This window comes from Netta rufina, assembly GCF_964035555.1.
Source record: "Netta rufina genome assembly, chromosome: 17".
NCBI classification, from domain to species: domain Eukaryota; kingdom Metazoa; phylum Chordata; class Aves; order Anseriformes; family Anatidae; genus Netta; species Netta rufina.
Genome location: NC_140141.1, coordinates 14,533,006 through 14,553,831, shown reverse-complemented (window position 1 = coordinate 14,553,831; position 20,826 = coordinate 14,533,006). Strand labels below are relative to the sequence as shown.

At 59.5% G+C, this 20,826-nt stretch overlaps 1 protein-coding gene across 1 annotated transcript; it reads right to left on the bottom strand.

Annotated features, from left to right (window-relative positions):
• Positions 1 to 4,742: 4,742 nt before the first annotated feature.
• Positions 4,743 to 16,623, bottom strand: FAM222A (family with sequence similarity 222 member A; the record flags this gene model as incomplete). The annotated part of the gene is made up of 2 exons (XM_084297272.1): positions 16,513 to 16,623; positions 4,743 to 5,992 (listed from the first exon to the last, which is right to left on the bottom strand). The coding sequence occupies exons 1-2, from the start codon at positions 16,592 to 16,594 to the stop codon at positions 4,743 to 4,745; spliced, it is 1,332 nt and encodes a 443-aa protein (XP_084153398.1). The 5' UTR covers positions 16,595 to 16,623.
• Positions 16,624 to 20,826: the final 4,203 nt, after the last annotated feature.

The window sequence follows — 20,826 nt, the reverse complement described above, 5'->3', positions numbered from 1 at the left end:
GTTGGGAGCGGGAGGCGCGGGGCCGAGGCTCCCCAAAAAAAGAAGTCTGGAGGGGTCTGAAGCCCCCTTGGGTGCTGCCCAAGCTGCTGGAGGCGGTGGGAGGCGGTGGGAGGTGGGCTGCAGGACCTGGGACCCCTCTTACCTTGGTCAGAGCCAGCGGGCAGAGCAAATAAAAGCCGGGGGGGCACCGCGAACCCCCTGCCCGCCTGCTGCTGAGGCCAACAGGCAGCAGTGCTACACCTACCAGCCTGTACCCCATTGTCCCACCAGGTGTTATTCCATGGGGGGCTCCTCCCGTGCTCCTGCCCCTTCCCACGACCCCCTGCATCACCCCGTGCCCTGCAGCCGGAGAGGTTTTCGTGGTGGGACCCCTTTTGGGCTGGGTGCCGTGCTGTGCCGTGACACCGCGCGGGGCCGTGGGAGCAGCCCGGCTCGCCGAGCAAATGCTATAGCAGAGAAGGGGGCACTTCATCTTCCGACTTGATTACTCGCCGTTAGCTTTAACTGCACTGTCTCCGTTTAAATGTGATTTACATATATCTCTCATATTGTGGTTTAAGTATTTCCCCAGGGTGAGGGAATGAATAAGTTTCATTATCACTACTTAGGAGAGGCTGAGGTTTCAGCTCTCGGCTCACGCTGCATAATCAAATGAGGCGCTGAGCCGGCTCCATCTTTCATGTGAGACGTTATTTGAAAATGATAAACTTTGCTTTCCCCACGCCTGGTGGCACATCCCCATCGGGCACACCGGGCCTGGCCGGGCGGCGTGGGCACCCGGCGTGCCCCCACCCCACCTTGGGGACAGGCACGGGATTTTCCAGTGCCATTGGAAATAAAACAAATTTTTCCTCACCGTGCAAATGCCCAAGTCCTGAAGGTGCAGGGATGTGCTTGTGATAGTTTTTAAATGGCTGGGGATGCTGCTTCCCCCAGCCCCCCCTGCGCCTTCAAGATGCGCCCTGCGATGGCCGGGTGGCGATGGGGACCAAGCGGCCACGGCGGTGACACCCCAGGGTGTCAACACCACAGGGTGTCTCTGGGGGCTGCAGGGTGGCCTCGGGACGTGCGTTTGCCCCTTTCCCACCCTGCCCTGCCCTGCGGCCCCTCTGGGTTATTTCACCCCTTTGACCCCCCCCAGGTCTGCTTGGGCACGGCCCCCCCTGGCCCCCCGCCTGCCGCTGCGCAGCGCCGTGCCGCCGCTGACAAACCCAACAAAGGGAAGAGAAAGGCACTTGTCATCCAGAATGCGGAGCGCGGAAGCAAATTTATTTTTAGATAAATCTAAAGCTTAATTTGTGAAGCTAATATCAATCAAAATGAGAGATGGGTTTTTTTAAGTCCTTTTGCAGCCGTGCAATTTATATCGCCTGTCTCTTCTCCTCACTCTCAACCAGCCAAGGCGGCTGCAAAGTTTAATATCAGCCTCGCGTGCGCCTGCCTTAAAAATGAGCATTATTATTTTAATAGGACGATTTTTGCGGATCAGAAAGGGCAGCGTTCTCCCCACCGGGGTGTGAGGGTGCTGTGGTGGAGGTGGCTTTGCCCAAGGGTGCTGGGACGCATCTTGGTGAGCCCCTGCCCCATCCCCATTCGTATCCCCCCCTGTTTCGGGTGCCTGCGCCTCCCCAGCCAGCTCTGCAGGGTGAGGGCTTGATGGAGGTGGGCGGCTGCTAACGAGGGACACATTTATTTTGCATTACACATTTGAAATCTGCCCGTGTAGAGTGAAATCCTCCTCCGGTGACGGATCTATCCGAGGGGCGAATGAAACTGCTAAATAATAAAAACCCAGAGCACCTCCTAATGAAATGTAATGACTTCGAGACCCGCAAGATGAATCGAGCCATCGCTCCCAGCCGCTCGCCCTGATTTATAGGGAGGTGGTAAATATGATAGCGGCATCGCTAACGAATTCCCCCTCGTGGGGAAACTGCAAGCAGAGAAGTTTCTGCTGGGGCCCCGAGCCCCCCCGGGAGGCCACTTGTAGGCACGTACACGGGGGTGTGTGTGTGTGAGAGGGGGGTGTGCGTGCACGGGGGAGCCCCGCACCCCGCTCTGCCCTCCCGAGGGCTGCCCCACTCCCATTTAAGCCCCTTTGCAGGGGCAGGGGAAGGGGCCAGTCCCGGCTGCCACAGCCCCAGCCTGGTCTCAGTGCCGGGTGGCGATGCTGGGAATGAGATTTCCGCTTGGGAATGGAAACCAAAGCGTGGCCACGAGGTCTGCATGTCCCCGCCGGGCAGTCCTGGTTCCCCGTCCATCTCTGGCAGGTGTCCCTGCTGCGTGGGGATGCTGCTGCTTGCTCCCAGCCTGGCAGGAAGAAAAGTGTCCCTCTGGCCAGCTGTCCCTTTGGCACCGCCAGCCCGCACCGTGCCGGGCCCAGCGGGACCCCACCTTTGCTGCTTCCAGCACCCACGTGCTTCAGCCTCACGTTCCTTTGAACGCGGCAGCTTTTTAATGACAAAGATCTAAGCAAACGTTTTCTGCCAGATGCTCTGATTTTAATGCTCAAAGCAGGCGATGGCACTCCCTCCTCCTCCCTCACCCCCCCCCCCCCCCCAAGTGACATTAACCTCTGTGAAAAATTCCTTTTGTCCCAATTCCTCTTTGTTCCCTTGATTGGCTGTCACGCCAGCGCTGCCGGTGACAGAGCGGTCCCCTCCTGGCAAGCCATAAATACCGGCAGGAACACGGACCCTGCCCTCATGGCAAGAGGGAACAAAGTGGATGGGGCCACGGTGGCCTTTGGGTGGCTGCAGGGACGGCGACGGCTCCGTCCTTGTTCCTGCAAGAAGTGGTGCTGAGCGTCCTGGCACGGCACAGAACAGCACAGGGCACGGCACGGTCCCCTCTGTGCCGCGGGGAGCCACGGTCCAAAGGTGACAAAGTGACACCAGGCTCCCCTGGCCGTGGCTGCCCTCTTGTCCCAGCTCTAAAGCCCCCGGCCGTCCCCGGAGCAGGATAACAGCACGCCATATGGCACCGCGGGGGCTGCGCCGGCACGGCGCGTGGTTTAGGACGTAATGCTATTATCCTCGTGCTTGGGACGGGAACCTGCAAACCCCAGACGGGGCGAGATGCCACCAGTGCCACTGCCTGAATCACCCGGTGGCTGGGGGACAAACGCCCAGTCCCCATGTCCCAGCGCCCACCCCCGTTGGCAGCACCCCGCTGCCCGCGCGGTGCACTCGGGGCCGCAGCCCCTAATCCCGCGGCTCTGGCGGCACCGGGGCGGCCCCGCACACGTGCGTGTGCCTCGCCTGGCACCGGGAAAGGATTAATGGATCAGCGTGGCTAGGAGGATATTTATAGGTGTTCCTCCGTGCCCTAAAAATCTCCAGGGCGAAGCCAGGCCAGGAGCGGAGCCGGGGTGGGCAGAGGTGTCCTGGTGTCCCCGCGCCCCGGCTGGGGTGGCAGCGGGGAGGCCACAGCAAGCAAACAAAATCCAGAGCACACGTCCAGTGAGATCCTGGTTTTACTTTGGGAAAAACAACATCCGGACACACAGCTTGCAGGTTTTGTGGTTGTTTTTTTTTTTTTTTTTTTTTTTTTTTTCCGTTTGTTTTCTCTCATTTTTAAAACAATATAGTGCAGACAGCACTTCTCACAGTAGAATATAATGGTCAATTTTAGTATAAAAAAAAACATTCTCAGAGATTTGTAAATGCACTTAGTGCTTGAACAGGCCTTTCAGGGATACAGTACCTCTTTTCTGAGCACAATCACCTTGGGTTCCATCGGGGTATTGTTTCCTTTTCCTTTAAACATCAAAACACTTTGTATTTTGTGATGCGGAGCCTTTTTAAATGAATAAATCTATTAAACACATAATTACACAGACTGAGTAACGGACCAGAATGAGTGGTTTTGAACTGCTTTAAAAAAAAAAAAAAAGAAAAGAAAAGGAAGTCTGCAATCCCACCCCAGCGCGGTGGCTACATGCATTACTGGATGTGATCCTACATCTCCTTGCCTGCCTCTAAAATGGAACAAGGGTATCATTGACAGTAAAAAAAAAAAAAAAAAAAAAAAAAAAGCAAAAAAAAAACCCCAAACCTTCGAAATCTGAGACTTAGGCGTGGTCCTGTGGGCTCGGCCGCCCTGTGGGACTTTTTCTGGGTGACCCCAGCCCCTGCTCACCCCGTGGCGGGGCTGGGCGGTGCCGCAGCCACCACGAGACGCACGCTCTGGGCAACTAAAAAAAAAAAAAAAAAGAAAAAGAAAAAAAAACAAACAAACCAAAAATCTGTTCAAGTTTTCAAGTGTTTTTCTTAAATAGCCTCCAGACTGTCCCCAGTTATTAGCTTTAATCAAAGCAGTGCAAGTTATGGACTTCAACTAAAGGTGAGCGCGGGCGCTCGCGGGCGGGGACCCTGCCTGCGGCACAGCCCCGGGGCCGCCGCGCGCACGCCCATGCACAGAGCGGAGCCTCCTCTCCCTGGATAGCAGCAACTCGTAGCGATTCCCTGTTCACATTCGTGGAAATAAAATGATTTCTGAGCTATATAGACAAGCATTCCTTCATCCTTGGCTTCCAGCGGGTTTCGGGTGCATCCAAGTTTGACGACCCCCGGTTAAATGCCAGTATCTGCGGGGCGCCGGGACCCCCTTTCGGTAGCCAACCCCGTCCCCCCCCCATCACCCCGCCCTGGCCTCCACGGTCTCGCAGCCTCGCGGTGCCGGAGGCCCCCGGCCGCCCTCCCGGCCGTCGCCCTGGCTTTGGGAAGAGCAGCAGCCGCTCCTTATCTGTAGACGGGCAGGCGGATGTGAGCGTGCTGGTGGTCCAAGAGCCTTGGCACAGACACGGTCTCGTAGCCCTTGCCCAGCATCTGCTCCTTGATGCAGGGCGGGTGGATGTCGTTGATGAGATACTCCAGCGACTGGAGGCTGCTGCTGAGGATGGAGGTGTTGCAGAGGGTCTTGCTGGGCAGCCCCTCGGCCGGCAGCACGCCGAGCTCGCGGGGCGCGGGGCCCAGCTCGGGGGGGTTGTAACAGTCGCTGGTGGGGGTCACCAGGACGCTGTTCCAGGGCGGCGCGAAGTACTGCCCCACCGAGAAGTTGCCGTGCATGCAGTTCAAGGGCGACGAGCTCACCTTCTCGCCCCCCACCGCCGCCGCCGCCGCCGCCGCCGCCGCCCCCGGCCCGTAGGGGCGCGAGGCGCCCGCGCAAGCCTCGGGGGACTTGCTGAGGGCCCCCCCGCCGCCGCTGCCGCCGCCCCCGCTGTACATTCGCAGGTGCTGCTGCTGCTTCTGCTGCCAGAGCAGGTAGTCCACGCCGTCGGGGTAGAGGCCAGCCTTGGGAGCCAGGGCCGGGTTGGAGCCCAGCGCCAGCTCGGCTCCCTTGCGGCAGTCCGGCAGCACGGCGCCGGCGTAGGCTCCGGCCGAGGCCACGGCGGGGAAGGCGCCGTGCTTGGCCGGGCTGGGGTGGGCGCCCGCCAGGGCCGGGCAGGCGGGCTGGGAGCCCTGAGCCTGGCACTGCTGGTTGAGCTGGTAGATGATGCTCTGGATGGAGGGCAGGTTGGAGGGAGGCAGCGCCAGGCTCCTGCCCGCCAGCGGCAGCGCCGAGGCCGCCACCGTCACGTTGGGGGGCACGGGGCCCTCCAGCTGCTTCTGGCCGCCGTGGTAGCTCAGCTGCCCGGCGCAGGAAGGGCCTGGAGCTAAAGTGCTTGAGGCTGGGTAGGGAGCGACGCCGGCCTGGGCGGGCGACAGCTTAGTCCGCTTCCCCTCCGCGTTCTTCACCACGCTTTTGCCGGAGGCTTTGACGATGGCCAGGAGGCCCTGGTAGCCGCTGGCGTGCACGGGGTAGGGGCTGTAGCGCTGCCCCGTGGTGTCGTAGCCGTTGACCGTTCGGTTAAGGTGCTTGTGCTGTGGGACCCTGATGTTGGTGGGGAAGATCTTGATGGTCAGCGGGCTGTTGGCCACCTTCTGTGCATAGGCGTCCAGCTCGGCGGGGCTGGGGTAGCGCGGGGAATGCATGGGTGCCGCCGTCTCGCCTGCGGGAGCAAAGAGCAGTGTCAGTCCGGCCCCAGGACCCATGGCTGCCCTTCAGCCTCATCCCCTCCTCCTCCTCCTTCTCCTCCTCCTTCTCCTCTTTCTCCTCCAGCACCACCCGCCCGGCTCCCGGCGCCAGCCTTTGGTAGAAACGAGGTCACGGCACAAACCTGCCCCCTCTCACTTATAAAGTCACTTCTAAGTGGCCTAAAATAAACTCGGTGTGGAGAATGGAAATGTCACTTTACCCAACGGGGGAATCTTTCTCCGAGATTGGATTTAAACTACATTATACAAGCAATTTCATGGGTGCTTTGCGCTGCTACGAGAACCTCACCAAAAATGGAAAAGCATTGCATTTACCAGCCATAAATCAGCAGTTCCTATAATGAGCACAAAAATGTCACTTTTATGCAATTTTACAGATGAACAAAACTGGTGAAATTAACTGTGGTAACCTACTGTAGTCAGCAAAAGCCACCGCAGAAAAAAAAAAATTATATATGTATATATTTTTGTTCCTTTCAAACTCTTTCCCAAGCAAGTTTCTGCCATTCTGGTGTGAAAACTCATTTGTCGTACCCATTATACTTTCATTTGGAGTTTATCTTGAGTATCCAATGAGCCACCAACTGTGAAAATGATTAAATCTACAAAATCTATCTAATAGATGGAATAAATTAGGTGTTTAAAATCTCCACACACACGTGCGCATGCACATCCAGGCCGGCACATGCGCGCAGGGGGGGGTGCCGCTGGCTCCCCATCGCTCATAAAGCACCCCGGGGGACACGGGTGCCCACGGTCCCAGTCCCAGTGCCCACACGTTTGGCACAAGCAGTTCCAGTGGCTCGGGGCAGCCAGAACGTTGTGCTCGTCCTTCCACCACTGCTGGGAACGGAACAACCACGGAGCCACCGGTGACACCAGTAAAAAGGAGGCGCAGCAGACAGATGTCCCCGTTCCGTGAGCAGAGTCGCCGTTGTCTGTAATGGGGACATTACTGCCAGCTCTGTTTCACAAAATTTTTTCTCCTGGCGTGCCAAATGTGTTCTTCCCCAGGCTGCAGGGAGCCCTGCTCTGCACGAGTACACCAAGGAGCACGGCACGGCGGTGCCTCTGCCTCGCTGCCACCTCTCCCGTGGCCACGGCGGTGGCACAGGGCAGCAGCAGGGACCCTCCAAGCACGGGGCTGGGGATGCAGCAGCAGCCGGCGCGTGCCTCGCCGTGCAATCCTCAGTCCCAGTAAAAGTAATGGCACGGAAAAAGACATCGTATAAGCATTTCACACGTGCTTTATGAAGATGGGCCCATCTTTCCGCACGGCTGCTGAGCATCCTGGTTCTGCTCCCCGAGTGCTGAAGCTGCCCAGGGCTGGCTGATGGGGCAGGCAGGCTGGGGACAGCACCAACCCTAGGCACGGAGGAGCTGGCCAGGTCCCAAAAGTTTGTCCCTAGGCGATGTCCAGTGCCCATTCCCTAGACCAACCCCACTGCTTCCAGCGTGAAGGGTGCTCGAGCACTGCCACTGCTCCAAAAAGTTGCTGGCACAACTGGGTAACCACCAGCCATCCTCAGCCCACCCTGGGCCAAGTGCCACCGAGGAGCCCCGGTGCTCCCAGGGACCCTGCCCCTCACTGCCAGGCAATTTGGGAGGCTGGGGGTCAAGGTCGCTGTGGAAGAGCTGTGCCATGAGGCGCACCTAACGAGGGCGGATTCATTAAACGGGGCGACCACGCCTGCCTCGGTCCTGCTCCGACCTCGCCGCATGCATGCACGTGTCTGTAAGAGCAAGGCCTGGCATTAGAAGCAGTATTTAGGGGCAGGTTGGGGCACTCGCACCTCAAGGACCTGGTGTGCAACACCCCCGTGGAGGAGCAGGAGCAGCCCCAGGGGTGCGGGGAGCGAGCCCAGGGCCGGCCGCTGCTGCTCTCAGTGCTCTCCATTACGGCGATGTACCAGTAATTTAAAAGGCAGAATGGAAGCGCATTCACCAGCCATTTCTCCCATTAAGTTAATGTTATGGGCTTTTTACAGGTGTCTTAAATAGACATTGTTATTAACGAGTATATTAAGCCAATTAAAACCAGGGCCTTTGAGCAGGATTTAATGTAGCTGCTGGGAGAGACTGCGCCCGCGGCTCCATACGGCAGGGCGCGGGCACGCAGCAGCCCAGGCAGGCTGCCACGGGGCACGCAGTGCTTCCAGCACCTCCCCGTCCTTGGGGCATCGCCTGTGCTGGGTTAAAACCCCCCCGGGACAATGGATCCCCCTGATCCATGGGTCTGGGAGCGAGCCGGGGGGCTCTGCCCAGCGGCACGGCCGCCGGCACCACGAGCGACGCACGTCTGCATTCCCCTTCATGCCGGCACCGCTGTCCTTGGAGGTGGCAGCATCGCGAATACTCAATTAACATGACACTAATTAGCCGGTGACACTCGCAGAATCCCTAATGAACCCATTCCACGGAGGGAGGAAAATCCTCCTTTCTGAGCAAAAAGAATTAAAAAAAAGAGGGCATCGATGGGGGAGGGAGCGGCGCGGCCCCGCGTGCACCCCCGCTCGCTGCTGGAGACTCCAAGCCCCGTCCCCGAGCGCCGTGACCGTGGGCGACGTCGGTGGCATCGCCCCGCTGGGGGAGCACGGGGGGCTGCGAGCGAGCCGAGGGGGGGAAGCGAGGAGCCTCCTTTGTCGCCTTCTTCACACCAGCTGGGTTGGATGTGACAAGTCACAAATTCAGTGTGTTGTCACATATCAGGGTGACGCACCAAACCCCCACCGGGAAAATTACAGAGCTACCAATTTCCAAGAGGCTCCTGGCGCGCTCGTGCGCGCTGCTGGTAAGCGGCTCCCCCTCTCCGGAGTAATTACTGCTTTCTAACGGGCTGTAATTACTGCGAGATGCAAACTCTCCCGAATCACCGCCGTCACCCGTCAGGCGCAGACAGCCCGCCTGATGCTCAGCCGGTCGCCGGCAGTTTTTTCCCCCCTCCCTCCTCTTGAACCCGAAACGTCGAGGACGTCACGGCGAGGGTGGGGGCACGCGTTGTAACCCCCCCTGTGCCGGCGCAGAGCTCGTGCGCTCCCCCGGCGAGCGGTGCCGGTGCCACCCACCAGCAGGGATGCTGCCACGGGAGCAGGGCAGGCGGTGGTGGCTGCTCCCCTGCTTTTTTCTCACCTCCTGCTCCAGACCTTCGCTTGCTCCCGAATCACAACGGGCTCAGCGAGGGCTCGCTGCCGTGAGCATCCCTGGCTCCTGGAGCTCCTGAGCCTCTCCGGCCTCGCCGGAGCTCAAAGGGCAACACCGAGATGGTGGCACCAGCCCCAGCCTCCTGCGACACCCACCTCTCATCCCCTCTCCCAGCAGATGCTCTCGCCGGCCACGGGCCATCTCCCACCTCCGCTCGCCTTTTCCTGGGTGAAGGCGACACGCAGCCAGCTCTGGGTCCCCCCCCTCCCTCCCTGACCTGCTCTATTTTTCCAGCCTGCACTCAATAACAGCTAAATAATTGAATCTGCTCAGCAGCCAAAGATTTGTTTTGAATTTTATTGGAATTTTAAATTGTTTTGTTTCTTCAGTATTTTATTACTGTAAATGGAAAATGCATCGCCCGCAGTAATAATCCTATGGCTTTTTATATTACTCCGAGCTTCTGCTCAAAGCATTATTGGAAAGCTAGGCAGAAATGAGAAGCCATTATAATGGCAGCATAGGCTTATAAGATTACGCCTCCAGCTAAACAACTTTTTACTTTAGCAAATTGGCCACCAAACTCGGTTCAAGACACAGATTTAAATCCTAGACCCCAACAACGCTGCAATCCGAAATAAATCTTTGTTTATGGATTCGGGCAGCCTCAGCCCTGCCGCGCTGCGAGCCGAGAAGCCGGTGCAAAATGCGCGACCGGAGACACGCGGGGGTCCTGCCACCGCTGCCCAGGGGAACCCAGGAGCTGTGCCGTGGAGATGGGGTGTCCCCGACCAAAGCAGCATCTTTTCCAAGATCCTTTTTCTGAGCACCAAGCCTCCTCCATCCCCTGATGCCATGGTCAGGCCGGGTGCTGGAGGAGCCCGGCTGCGCCCCCGGTGAGCCCTGCTCTCAGCCACGCGCCTCCCAGCACGCCAGCAGCTCTTGGCTCCAGCCCTGGGGCTGTGCTGCTGCAGGAGGGGCTCTGGGGTGCCCCTGCCCTGAATGGGGAGGATGAGGAGGATGTTGGGGTGCGTGGGGGGATGTCCTGGGGCTGGCACCGGCCGCACAGCAGTCCTGGGGAAGGGCTCAGCGGGGACACGGTGGCAGCACCCAGCAGCACCACAGCCATGTGGGATCACAGTCTGGTCGCCCTCCCTCGCCCCCATTCCTCTCCTCCACAACATCAGGCGGGACAAACCTTATTTTTACACATCGAAGCAGGACCGTATTTTGCTACAAATGAAAAAAACTCATCTCAGAGGTAAATCTTCGCAGCGCTGCAGAGCCGAGAGCTGGTGAGGCTGGAGCCGAGCCTGGAGCCCGGCACCCCCCGAGCCCCGGTCCCCCCTGGGCAGGTCTGTCCCCGTGGCACGGTGCCCAGCACCTGGGGAGCTGCCCAGCACCACTAGTGGGGCACAGGAGGGTTTCCCAAGGGGGAAATCACCACAATTTTCTGCCCCACAGCGCAAGGCGAAGCCTGGGGTGCTCTCATTAGGTGGATGCAGGCGGTGCAGAGGCCGGGACCTGTGTGTGATGCTGCTGCCTGCTACTGGGGGACCTCACCCATCCTTCAGGGCCACGGGAGCCTCCCCTCTGCCCTCCCCAAGCGAGGGGCATGCAGCAAGAGCTGAGAGCTCGCCCTGTGTTTGGGCCGTGCTGCCCTGCTCCCCATCCAGCAGGGGAGCGCCAGCGCCCTCGACGCTTCCAGAAGCCATCCACAGCCCCCTGATCTCGCTGCGAAACTGCGAGCAGATTTTAGAAACCTAAATATTTGCACAACACTTGGAAGGAAACAAACAAAACATGGTGCGTTTGACAAACAAATGAAGCCCCTGATGCTGGGGTCTGGGTCCCCCTTGGCAAAGCTGCGTGGGTACCGAGCCCCCCGGGCTGGCGCTGGGGCACTGGGGGGGGGACATTTGGGGACACGGGGATGGGCAGGGGGTGCGCAGCCGGGCAGTGCTGCTGCCCCCCGCCACGCACGTCCCTTCCCTGTCGGATTTCACCATTTTCCACCCTTTGAAGTGCGGCGGTTTCTATGGTGACCGTGTCCCCAGGATGGGTGGCGCAGAGGCCACCGCGGCGCGGGGATGCAGCAGGGGGGGGGCCCCGCACCTGCGCGGTCCCCGGCCCCCCGCCAGCTCTGCTCAGGGCACGCAGCGTCCCCACGGTGTCCCCTGCAGCGTGGCCCCCTGGGGTGGCCGGGGGGGGCAGCAAAAAAGGGCTGCGCCCCACCTGCAGGAGCCCCCACCCCTGCAGGACCCCGGCCCTGCCGCACAGCCCCGCGCGGTGCCGGGACAAAAGCCTCCCCCAGCAGAGCAGCCCCCGCACGAGGAGCCGAGAGAAAAATGCAGAGCGGCTTCGAGGGCTTAAATTAAAAACAACTCCAGGAATAATAGCCGGAGAAATCCATCTGAATAAACGTAGGTGGCAAACCTCGAGCGGCAGCCGCGCAGGAGCCGTAATGTGCAAAGACAACAAAATTCATGACAAAGCACAAAGGGAAGAGCAGGGCTTTGCCATCCCGAGATATTCATCCATTAACACGTTCCCTTTTTAGGCTGACATGTCATTTCAGACGGGCCTTTTTTTCCTCCCCTTTATTCTCTCCCTTGAAGGAGCGCGCGGCTTTGCCGAGGCGTTTGCTGAATTGGATCACCTCAGGGCGAGCACTTTATTATCTGCAGTCAAAGCGTCACCACAAATACCAGTCTACACACACATGTGTCACTTTCTATTTGTCTCCTCGCCGAGGTATTAGCACCGCGCGCCGCCGCGGCACCGCGCACAGCGCCACGGCCAGCGGCAGGGCAAAGGGAGCGGGGAGGGCGGGCGGGGGGACGCCCCGGTGCCACCCCAATGGCACCCTGGTGCCACCCCGATTCCACCCCGATGGCGCCCTGATGCCACCCCGACACTGCCCCATTGGCATCTTGAGGCCACCCCGGTGCCACCCTGATGCCAGCTTTAGGATACCCCAAATGCCACCACGAGGCTGCCCCAAATCCTCCCCGGTGCAACCCTGGTGCCACCTCACCACAGGGCCAGCAATGGGGTCCTCGGAGCAGGGGGGGCCCCACCAGGGCCCTGCAGCTCGCCCCAGCCCCTCCACTCTGTTATTTGGGCGATGTACTTGCCACTTTTTTTATTATTAAATTAATTTTTGATCTCTAAAAACCACACTTTTCATGCCGCCAGCCCCCCCGTGGCTCCAGCGAAGGCACCGGCAGCTGAAAACCCCACAACTGCTACGAAATCAAGAGCGGTGCCGAAAAGTTTGGCTGCAGAACCAAAACCCCTCCCGTGTCAGGGCACCACGAGCCAAACGCCCCCAGAGGTTGGGGTCCGGCTGGGTCCCTGCTGGCCACGGGGTCTCACCTGGGGAGCCTCCCCCCAGCCCAGCGCCCGGCCCCATCCATCTCCCCCCGCACACGCGACCGATCGAAAAGTGTTTCTGCAGCGTTTCCTGGCAGGGAAAGTGCAAGTCAACAGCACATTTTGGGCACGGCAGTTAATTGAACTCCTTTTTATGGCACATATATAAATACACAGAACCATCATTAACCGATCCCTTCCAGAAACTGAAAATGAAAGAATTAATCTTATTTCACTCATGTGTAACCCCTCATGAAATTAAAATGATATTTTATGGGTGTGTACAAAAAGCAGAGCTTTGCTGCAGCTACTTTAATGAAAATGCCCTTGGAATAAGTAGAATTGTGTAATGAGAAGCCATTAAATGTGGTTTTATCCCGGATGCAATTAAACAGTTTTATCACTCAGGGCTGAGTTTCCGTGGGTGCGTCCCGGGGCGTGCGCAGTCACGCCGAGCCCTCCGGAGCCTGACCCAGCCTCCCCAAATCCGTGCCCAACAGGGCTGGGCTCCGAATCCAACAACCACGCCAAAATGATGTTTACGGAAAAAGCGGCGTTTGATGTGAGCGCGTCAGCCCCCTTTTGTTCCTCAGCAGGCTTCGGTAAACAAATGGCACTTGTTATCTCGTCTTTCTAAAAAGCACCTGCGAAAAATAAAAAGGGAGCAGGCGGGGAGGAAGAAAGCACAGCTCAGCAAAGCTCGTGATGCGCATGGAACAGGTGGGCTCCTTCCACGGCCCCTTTGATGCATCAAAGCAAGGACACGGCCTCGTTGCAGCCCTCTGCGGGGCTCTGGTGCTCAGGGGGACGGGCTCAGCCCTCCTCATCCTCCCTGTGCCACGGCACCCACGCAGCCCGAGGGGTCCCCGAGCTTCTCGCCCTCACCCACCCCGTTTCTGGCTACCCCACAAAGCCCCGTCCTTCTTTCCATGGTTTCCAGCTGGGGGTGTCCCTGTCCTTTATGCCCACTGGGACATTTTGCTTCCCAAAGGCCACGTCCCCATCCCCGGGTGCTGCTGCAGGGGGGCATTCAGCAAGCTGCCCTCGAGGCCACGCCACGGGCATTATTTATTTCCTTTCTTAACGAAGGAAAGTGTTCTGCCCATGAAGCTCCCCATCCCTCCCAGCTCCGTATTGATCCCAGCCCACGGCAGGGCCCCCCCCGGTGCAGGCTGGAGGAGGGCACAGATAAAGCAACGTTTCATTAAATATAACCCAGCGCTACGGTACTGCGGAGAGCAAGAGAGGCGAAGAGTTTGGGCAAAGCGAGAGCCGCATCATTTGATTTATGATTTAAATAAAGCTCAGGATTCCTGTAATGCACACGGACTAAAATCAAAAGGGGCCGGGCTGCCGGAGCTAATTGGAGGTGATTTTGTCCTGAGGATGCTGTTTGTTCCTCGTGGGAGGTGGTGGGCAGGGGCTGGTGGGGCACAGGGCACCATCCTGCCACAGCCTCCAGGACACAGGGCACGCTGCCACCCTGCTCAGGGCACGGACTGGGATTCCTGGAGAGGGAAGCCAGCCTCTGCCACCAGCACTGGGGTGCAGTCACCCCCAGCAGTTACTGGGATGCTCCTGCTCAGGGCTGGCTGTGCCGGAGCGTGGGGCACCAACGCACCGGGAGCAGGGAGAGGAATAGGGAGGAGAGCGAGGGGGAACGCAGGGCAGGGCCATGGGGTGAAGGTGCCGGAGCCCTCAGCTCCCAGCACGGGCAGGAAAATTAGTCAGCTCACCTTTTACGTGAAATTAATACAAAAATTAATCAGCGGCACCGGCAGGGTAATAGGATTTCACAGCGGTGCTGGGCCAGACGGCCAGCGTGCCGAGAGCCAGACTCATTTAATATCGACAGAAACAATGCCAGAGGACAGAAATAAGACCCATAAAGATAATTACTGAGATACTCAGGAGCAAATTAAGTAATCAGAGGCACTTCTAAATTGTGCCTCGTTTTAAGGGAGCGCTCTCTTTTCCCAGTACCTCGGCGGGTGTTTGGGGGGCAGCGGCAGGCTCGGCCCCACGGCCGGGACGAGCCCGGCGGCTCCTCGCCACCCCGCGCACCGCAGGTGCCATAAATAAGGAAGGGAAAATTGTATTCAAACCCAGATGCGTGGCCCTGAATGTCACCTGCAATTTAATTTGAAATAGCAGGAGGCAGAGAGGAGAGAGGCATGCTGCATTTTCCCATAATGAGCGGAAACGTACGGTCAGCTAAACTTTGATTAAGGTGACCTGGCCGGCAGCGAGCGCGCTGGGGGAGCGCGGCCAGGCACGGCCCGCACCGGGGCAAGGGGGGAAAAAACCCCAGGGAGCTGGGGTGAGCACGCTCCTGCCCCAGGGGTGGGGGCACAATCGGCCACCCCCTGGTCCCTGTGTGGTCCCTGCTGGCCTGGGGTCCCCCCGGGGGATGCTCCGCGGCGTCGTGTCCCACGGGCTGAGGCACCCCCAGCTCCGAGCCACCACCAGCACGTGTTGGGCACGTTGTGGGAACAGGGGGGGGCACATCCTGACCTTGGTGCCTTGCAGGGCTCAGCACAAAGAGCCTGGTGCCAAACCTGTGGGGTCCCCAGGACACCCTGGCAGGATCCCCGCTGTGGGTCCCGTCCTTGTGGGCACAGCCGAGCTCGTTAGCATGTGGCACCGAGGAGCGCCGGGAGCCGGAGCCCTCGCGCCAGCCCTGCGCCGCTGCTCAGGCATGACGGATTAGGAATAATTTTACAAGAGCAACATTCATTTTCCTTCCAGACACTAATAGGAAGGAGACTCGAGCGGCACCGCGAGCTTGGATTCAAGGCGAGCACACCGATGTGCGGGGCCACGCGCTCGCCCACCCGCTTCGCAGAGCCCATGGGGAGCCCAAATCCCAACGGGGTGCAAACCACTTGGGGGGCACAGACCCCATCCACCCCAGACCACCAAGGCCCTGTAAGCACCAGCACATCCCCACCAGCGATCCTACTGCATTCCTCTGCCCGGGGTGAGCTCCTGGCTGGCCACGAAACCGCGCTCGAGCCTGGGGAGCTTCACCCAGAAAATAAACCCTGGCCCCCCCGTGAGACCCCGGGGCCAGCCAAACACCGAGCAAAACCCGGTGCCACCCCGTGCCAGCCGTGCTGGGGTGCCCAGGTAAAGGGGAAAAATGTCTGTGGGAAAATACAGATCATTAAACAAATGCCTGGGGGCTGTCACACACTAACAAGCCGAGCTTTAGCAGCTGATTTGTCTTCAGCCTGCGATGTTTAAAAATCCAACTGAGACCAGCAGAAAAATATCCACTCCCCTCTTTAAAACACACATTCATCACTTGAGAATCTTAATGCGTCTTTCCCAGCCGGGGAGGTCAAACACGCCTGCCTAAAGCAGGCTCATTAAATATACATTTAATCATGGTTTGGATTGAGAGACAAAGGCTGGGAGAGACAGGTGCTTTACTGGAGTGACCTTTTGGAACCCATTTTAATGTAACTAGTTTACAGCTTATCTGAAAGGCCAGCTCGTCGGGAAGGCGAGCTGCAGCAAAACTGGGAAAGTAATTACGGGGGGGAAGGGACGGGAGGGAGGGAGGGGAGGACGCCGAGGCCTCGGGGGTTCGGGAGGCTGCGGAGCAGGTCCTGGAGCTTTGTCTGCCGCCGCGCTTTGCAGGCAGCCACGCAAAATTTTCCGAAGTTCCACTTATCAGCCCCAGCAACCCAATTTAATTTGCTTATCTCGTCTCCTTCCCCCTCCCCCCCCCAAATAACCCCGCTTCTCCTGCTCTTTTTAATTATCAGTTAAATGAATGTCTTTTCCAATAAGACAAGAAGCATCAAAGCAGGGAACAGGCGCGGGCGCCCCAGGGTGGGCAGGAGCCGGGCGCAGGCTCGGCTCCGGAGGGGCTCGGACCCCGGCGCATCCCGGTGCCGGGGGGCAGCGGGCGATGCCATGCGTGTGCCCTCCCCACCGCCCCACCACTTACACTTGCGTGGCTCCAGGGCCTTGTTGGGGCAGGCGAGGTGCTGGCCTGGGGGGTTCTGGGTCCGCTGCAGGCACGCCAGCATGGTCCGGGTGTCCTGGCCGGCCGCGCCGCCGCCCCGCGTGCTGCTGAGAGAAAGGAGACGGAGGTCAGAGGAGGGCACCGGCCACCAGCACCCTCTGTCCGTGCCCCCCACCCGTGCCCACCTCCCACAAACACTTCCCGTGCCCCCTGCCCGCGCCGCCGGGCAAAGTCTGCGCACAGCGGAGGCTGGGAGCTCCTGCGCCGACCGCCGGCGCGCACGCTGCGCAGGGGCCTTTGCTCTTTTGGAGATAAATAAATAACTATGGAAGCCTTAAATAAATATGAAGATGTATAAAATAAATATGAAGGGCTCGGTGGGTGATCTGTGCTCCCTGCGTCGCTCTCCGCTCCTCCTGCAGGAAACCAAGCAGCTCCTCGTCCTCCTTCGAGGCACAGCTCCAGCGCCGTGCGCCCCGAGCCCTGAGCCCGGGCTGGGGACAGCAGCAGCTGCCACCGGGATGTCCTCCCCACCGCACTGCAGGGACCCGGCCCACGGGCGTCGAAGTCCCACTCGGGATGGTGGGATGCATCAAAATCTGCTCAGGAAGAGCTGGAGGGGTCAGGCCAAAGTCACCTCCGCCAAGGATCTGCTAATTGCACATCCCGAGGGAGCCCAGCGCAGGCACAAACGCGGCTGCGGTGCCCGTCCTTGGATCCATCGCTCTCCTGGCCGAAATGTTCCGCTGGCTGTGAGTCAGGGCTGCATGGCAGGGCGGATGCACCTCTTTAGCTGCTCCATCGCAGGGAAACATCCTCCTGCTGGGTCTGGTGGATGGGATCCTGCCTGCCCGGGGTGCTCAGGGGTTCTGCAGGGTGGCTGCTGCTTGCACGAGGTGCCGGGGTGCGTGGGGGCGGCGCAGTGGCCTTGGGCACACGCTGGCACAGCAGGTCACCACCACCGCTTGGTGATGTGCCGAGTTTGGGGCCGAGGGCAGGAGACCCCCAGCACCTCCCCACCAGCATGGCCCAGCAAGAGGGGCTCGATGGGGACCCGCAGAGCCAGCGAGCCCCGGCCCCAGCCTCCCGACAGCAGGACCTGGTTACCGGCCGTGTCTGAGCGATTACAGAAATGTCTTTTTTTTTCCCTGCACACAATGGACAGGCCTTCTTGGGAACTGCTCGCCTTCTCCTCCGAGCTGACAAATGGCCACGGACGCGTGCTTGCTCGCTCCCGGCTGCCACCACCACGGGGTTTGGGGTCCTGAGCTCCCGTCCTGCCCCTGGGCTGCGGGGACACGGTGGCGCCCGGCCAGCCCCGCTGCAAAGTTTGGGAGACGGAGAGAGTCGTCAGAGAAAGGTGTGAGGAGCAGGAGGGGAGGAGGAAGTCATTTAATACCGAGCAGGTGTCTGGAGAACCCAAATTGTGCTGTTTTCTCCTAATAATGAAGTATTCATGAGTAAAAGCCTTTTTCACTACTTTCTTAAGATACTAATTTCACAACAAGCGCCTTGTTACCATGCAATTATTCCAATCTTGCATTTCTCCCAGATTCCATCTGTCCTAGCGCTCTCTAAATGAAAGACAATCATGTAACCACCTTTCATTATTCACTATTTTACTTTCAGCAAAGGTACCCTGAAAGAAATGATTTCCTCTGAAAAGGACTTTTATTCAGTTTCAAAACCAATTTTCTCCTATTACTGTCTTAAAAAAGGAGGAGGGGGGCAGGGAGGTGTTTTTATTTCGTGCATTACATATCCTTTGTTAATGCAGCTCGCAGTAAAAGCAGCCGTATCCATTTTCTGGCTTCGATTTCTGGTAATTTTAAAATATGCCATTACAATCAGGCAGAAATTATACAGTTTGAAAAGAGAATGAAGTGCTTCTTATTCACAGGCTGAGCGCACTTGACTGCTCGGGAGCTCGCGTCTCCCCGCCGGGACCGGGGGCTCGTGGCACAGCCCCGCTCCCGGCGCGCAGCCACCGGCCGGATTCGGTGCTGGCCGTGTCCTCACCACGGGGTGGCCCTGGGCAGGGACCCCCTGGCCATGTCCTGAGCCCCGTCCGAGCCTCTCCCACGCGCTGACCTCCCGCAGTTGTCACCATCTGGCCGATTAGCGGCGGACGTCACCTCTGTCCCTGCGCCTCCCCGGGAAGCCGCGATGTCCCCGTCCCTGTCCCCGTGCCCCATCATGGGTGGCTGGACATGTGCCACGTCAGGCCCTGGCACGAGGCTGAGACCATAAAAACGGCCGCAAACGGTGGCTCTGGGGACAGCTGTGGGTCACGGCGGGGTGTCCCCCATCCGCTGCCCCCCCCGGGGAAGCAGATGAGGGCAGGATGACCCCAAACCCACGGAGCAGCGAGCGGGGAGGCCGAGCAGCCCCAAATCGGAGCAGGATGCAGCCACGGTCCTGCCCCTGCTGCAGGCACAGCCGGGGGCCCTTTGGGGGCTGCCACCCCCCGCAGGGCACCGCGACCCCCTTGGGGACACCGCAGGGCTCTGCCCCCACCGCGCACCCCGGGCAGCGGCGCTGCAGCCGCGCCGGCGCGGGAGCCACACGCCAACCTAAATAAAGGCAGCGATTAATTCCCATCACAGCTCTGCCCCCGTCGCCCGGTGTCACGCAGCTCTTAGCAGAGACAATTTTTTCGACAGCTAAGCTGAGCTTCACCCCATATTAATGCGCACGCTTAATAACTGCCGAGGTCCCCGGCTCGGCACGCGCGGCCCCGCTCAGCCCCCAACCCCCCCCCCCCCCCCCCCGGCCCTGCAGCACCCTGGGGTGCAGGCTCAGCACCCCGGCCCTGCAGGCAGCAGGGGGCCGGGCCCCCCCCGCACAATAGGCATCTGTCCGCTCCGTGGCATTTCGTTAATGCCGCCCAGAAAAGCCCTTGAATCAGCTGATGGGAATTGGACGCTGCGCTCTCCCAACGCTTACCGCCAGCTTAGTTAGCTCCATCTGCGTTTGAACTAATTCCAATCAGCAGGATCCGATTTAGTTCAAGCTGCTCTGGCTCTTTCACGGCAAGAAAGGCAACACTCAGCAGTTTTTGCTGCCCTGCCCCTGAGTTTGCACGGCCTCTGCCCAGCCCTCAATTATGGCCCTGGGGCTGGTGGCACCGCCGGCACCGCTGAGCCCGGAGCTGCCGCGGCACCGCCACCAGCCCGAGTCGGGGGAGGCAACGGGGTGAGGACTGAAGAGCCCCCCAGCCCCAACAGCCCCACGATGCTCGTGCCAAGAGCCCGGGGACTGCTCCATCCACGCTGCCGGGTGCTGTTGGGATGGGGACAAGGACAAGGCTGGCCCCGAGCCAGCGAGGCCCCAGCAGGTGCTGTCACCGCGGTGAGACGGCGCCGGCACGGGGCACGGCACCGCTCGTCACCCGGTGCTGTCCCCAGCTCCCGTGGTCAGGATCAGGAGCTGGCAGCACCACGGGGCCCGGGGCTGCCACCCAGTGCCCTGCTCCGGTGGCTGTGGGCAGGGGGACAGCGTCCCTGCGCCCCTCCAGCTCCCACCATCCTCTTCCTCCTCCTCCTCCTTCCCCAGCCCCTTTCCCACTGCCGCCGTCCCCGCCCCCAGCCTGCTAATTTCGAGGCCCTATCGCTCCATCGGACTATTTATAAACCCAAGGTCTTTGTGACTTTAATAAAAAAAAAAAAAAAAAAAAAAAAAAAAACCCTCTGTGTCTAAAGCTCCAATGACAGAAGGGTTTGGCACCTTCTCTGACATCAGAGGCCGATAAGACGGTCTTATCTCCTCCGAGAGCCCCGCGAAGGTCCCTCCAGCGAGATAAGGCCAGCGCAGCTGTCGATAGAGGCTTTCATAGGCGAGGATTTAGATAAAAGAAAATGTGACGGGAGGAGGGGTGGGGGGGGAAGAAAGGGAACTTTCAAAGTCTCAGCCTGAATTGGGTCTGTGCCGCTCGCCTCGGCAGAACAATGAATAAAGGGGACTGCAGAAGCTGGCCTCTTGTTAGGAGAAGAAAGGGCCGTGTCTGCCGCCGCAGCGTGCGCATCCCTGCCCGGGCGCTAACGAAGCTGAGCGCGCTGCCCGTCCCTAGCACGCGGCCTGGCTGGGAAACGGGGGCCAGCTGGGATAAAAACCACGTAAAAAGGGGATTTGGGGGAGCGGGAGGTGAGGAGGGGTAGGAATAGGGATGCTACGGAGCCTTGTAAATGAGCCACACCGGAGCTCAGCACGGCAGCGGGCACGGGGCGACCTCGGAGCCACGCGGGCTCAGGCAGTGACAGTGGGGATGGGGACAGGGATGGGGACAGGGACAGGGCT